The sequence below is a fragment of the Penaeus japonicus genome, unplaced genomic scaffold (genome assembly GCF_977035675.1).
Source record: "Penaeus japonicus unplaced genomic scaffold, GWHDUDI00000001_assembly GWHDUDI00000029, whole genome shotgun sequence".
Taxonomy (NCBI): domain Eukaryota; kingdom Metazoa; phylum Arthropoda; class Malacostraca; order Decapoda; family Penaeidae; genus Penaeus; species Penaeus japonicus.
This window is the reverse complement of record NW_028234431.1, coordinates 19,965,572-19,968,071: the sequence shown is the minus strand read 5'-3', so window position 1 is coordinate 19,968,071 and position 2,500 is coordinate 19,965,572. Positions and strand designations below refer to the sequence as shown.

The 2,500-nt window shown below is 38.4% G+C and overlaps 1 protein-coding gene across 1 annotated transcript in view; it reads left to right on the top strand.

Annotated features, from left to right (window-relative positions):
* Nucleotides 1-2,500, top strand: part of l(2)41Ab (lethal (2) 41Ab) — a 10,501-nt gene that overhangs the window by 348 nt on the left and 7,653 nt on the right. Inside the window, 5 exon segments of the mRNA XM_086554015.1 lie at nucleotides 1-120; nucleotides 521-657; nucleotides 1,368-1,454; nucleotides 1,775-1,907; nucleotides 2,026-2,183. The exon segment at nucleotides 1-120 is cut by the window's left edge and continues 348 nt beyond it. Of these exon segments, the coding sequence (XP_086410141.1) occupies nucleotides 1-120; nucleotides 521-657; nucleotides 1,368-1,454; nucleotides 1,775-1,907; nucleotides 2,026-2,183 (635 nt within the window).

Below are 2,500 nucleotides of genomic sequence, written 5' to 3'. Positions count from 1 at the left end.
AACAACGAAGAGGAAGAAGACCTGACGAAGAACAGTCTCCTCCCCCACCATCACCACCCCCGCAACCCTCTGTTCTCTTTCCTCCTCCATCCATCACGCCACAGCCAGAGGAGGACGCAGGTACTGTCCTTATTTCAGGTATATTGATCTACCGAACTTCAGATGAAAAATTCGTTACTTGCTATGCATACGATAGATGGTTTATTGGTATTACAGGACAGACCAAACTCCACTAGAGATATCATAAATTGTTATTTATAGCACGAGTACTATTGCTGGCCTTTGTACTGAAAAAAGTAATACAAAATTCTCATTGAATGCAAACACCATGCGCATGGATCCAGATTAATGAATAAATGTAAAACAAAACACGTTAAAGTAAGATTCTACAAGAATGAATGTAAAAAAAAACACGTTAATCCAGGGTTCTACAAGTATTTGAATATTCTACATTCCGTCAAAATAGATAATTATTTAGATGAAATACACATTTTTAAAAAGACTCTTTCTCTCCAATAAGGTGCAGCTGTTCCTTCCTGGTCGTCAGTCCTGAACACCCTCGGACCAGACCACCCTCTGCTCAAGCGCTTTCAGGAGGCCAAGAGGCGCCAGTTCTTGCAGGAGAAAGATCAATTGCAATTACGTCTCCGCCAGCTGGTAAGTGTGATAGGCTTGAAAATACTAATGAAAATCGTAGTTACTGTTATTGTTTTTCTTTTTATGATAAAGGGGAAGTTTGAAATGTTATGGTGAATAAAACAAAGGAGATAGGAAGGTTGACATACTACGTAAGGGTGAAAAAGGAAAGGAACAAACGCACGCCATTTGGCTATTATTATCCTTGCATGTCGTAGATAAACATCACGAGCCTTACTGCACTCTCGCAATGTTTCTTCTCCGTCTCTCTTTTTTCAATTATATTCCCTCTTTTTGCTTCATCCCTTTTTTTCTATTCCAACTCGTTTTATTATATATTTCTCCTTTCTCTTTGCATCTTCCTCCTCTTTCCCCATTGCATCTTGTTTTTCTCTTCCTCTATTGTTATCATATCCCTAATTTCCGACATTTTTCGTGCTCATGTTTTTTTTTCCAGTCTACCTTCATCAGAATGCACATTTCCCTCATTACCCATTTTCCATTTTTAACGTATGCCTCCCCTTGATCCCCTTTATCAAAACCTACATTTACTTTTTTTCCATTTATTCCTTCCTTACTAACTTCATCAAAACCTACATTTCCCCTTTTATCCTATTTTCTCTCCCCTTCTACCTTCGTCGAAAGCCGCATATCCTTTTTTTTACATTTTCCTTTTTCTTAATGCCTCTCTCCGCCATTTTATTTCGCTAATTTAACTGACCGTATTTCAGCAACAACAGACTGAGGACTTCCGGCAAGAAAACGTTACTCTTGGCGCCCAGCTTTTCGACGTGCAGCAGTCGGTCACACGTGCGCAGGTTAGCCGTTATTTGTTTTTTTTCTATGTAGGGAAAACTTAAGTGTTTGTGGTATGTTCTCGTGGCGATTATTTATGTTCTTTTATTTTGTTGTGAGTATTCTTTTATAAAACGTATGTATTATAGATTTGATTTAAGATATCATATAAATTCTAATCCTAAAGGCTCTAAAATGTTTAATGACACGTCCATGCTTAATGATAATTACAGCTTAATGATAATTACATAATAGATGAAAATAACTATGAAATATAGATTGAAATTATCCAATCCTACCTCATTATACCAAGTCGCTTACTCTCCCAATCTCGCGTGATCAGGTAAACCTCGACAAGATAAAGACTGAGAGGAAGCGCATCAGACAAGCGAGACAAGCGGCTCAAGAAACTCTCCTGCACGCCAAGGAGGAAGAGAAGTCGGTGTTGGACGCCCTCAACCAGGCGAAGAAACATGGTAATTGAGAGGAGAGGGGATGGAAGATCGAAATCGAGAATGTGAAAAAAATCATACAATTATTCATATTACAGTATCCCCAAGAATTATTATTGCATTAACAAGCTCTCCTTCCTAGAAACAACCCTGCACCAAGAGGTCAATCGCATGGGGTCACGAGTAGCGGCCCTCAAAGCGGCGAGGGCACAGAGCGATGGCGACGTGACCACCCTCACCCGCGCCCTCCACAACACTGCCTGGGATCGCGCCAATCTCGAGAAGGATAAGATGTCACAGGTTAGATGCATCCTATGTATAAACATAAATACAAACATGGTAATATATACACACAGAAAAGTCAAACATAACCACAATAGGAACGGAATGAAAGTCGTGATGTCGCGGACGAAGTAAAACTCGAAAAGGATCATTTTAATTTCCGTTTTTTACTTCGCCCGAAGAGGAGCCTTTGCCGGCTCGAAGCATCATCGTTGTGGTTGTGTTTCATTATATATATATATATATATATATATATATATATATATATATATATATATATATATATATATATATATTTATTTATTTATTTATTTATTTACATATATAATGGGAGG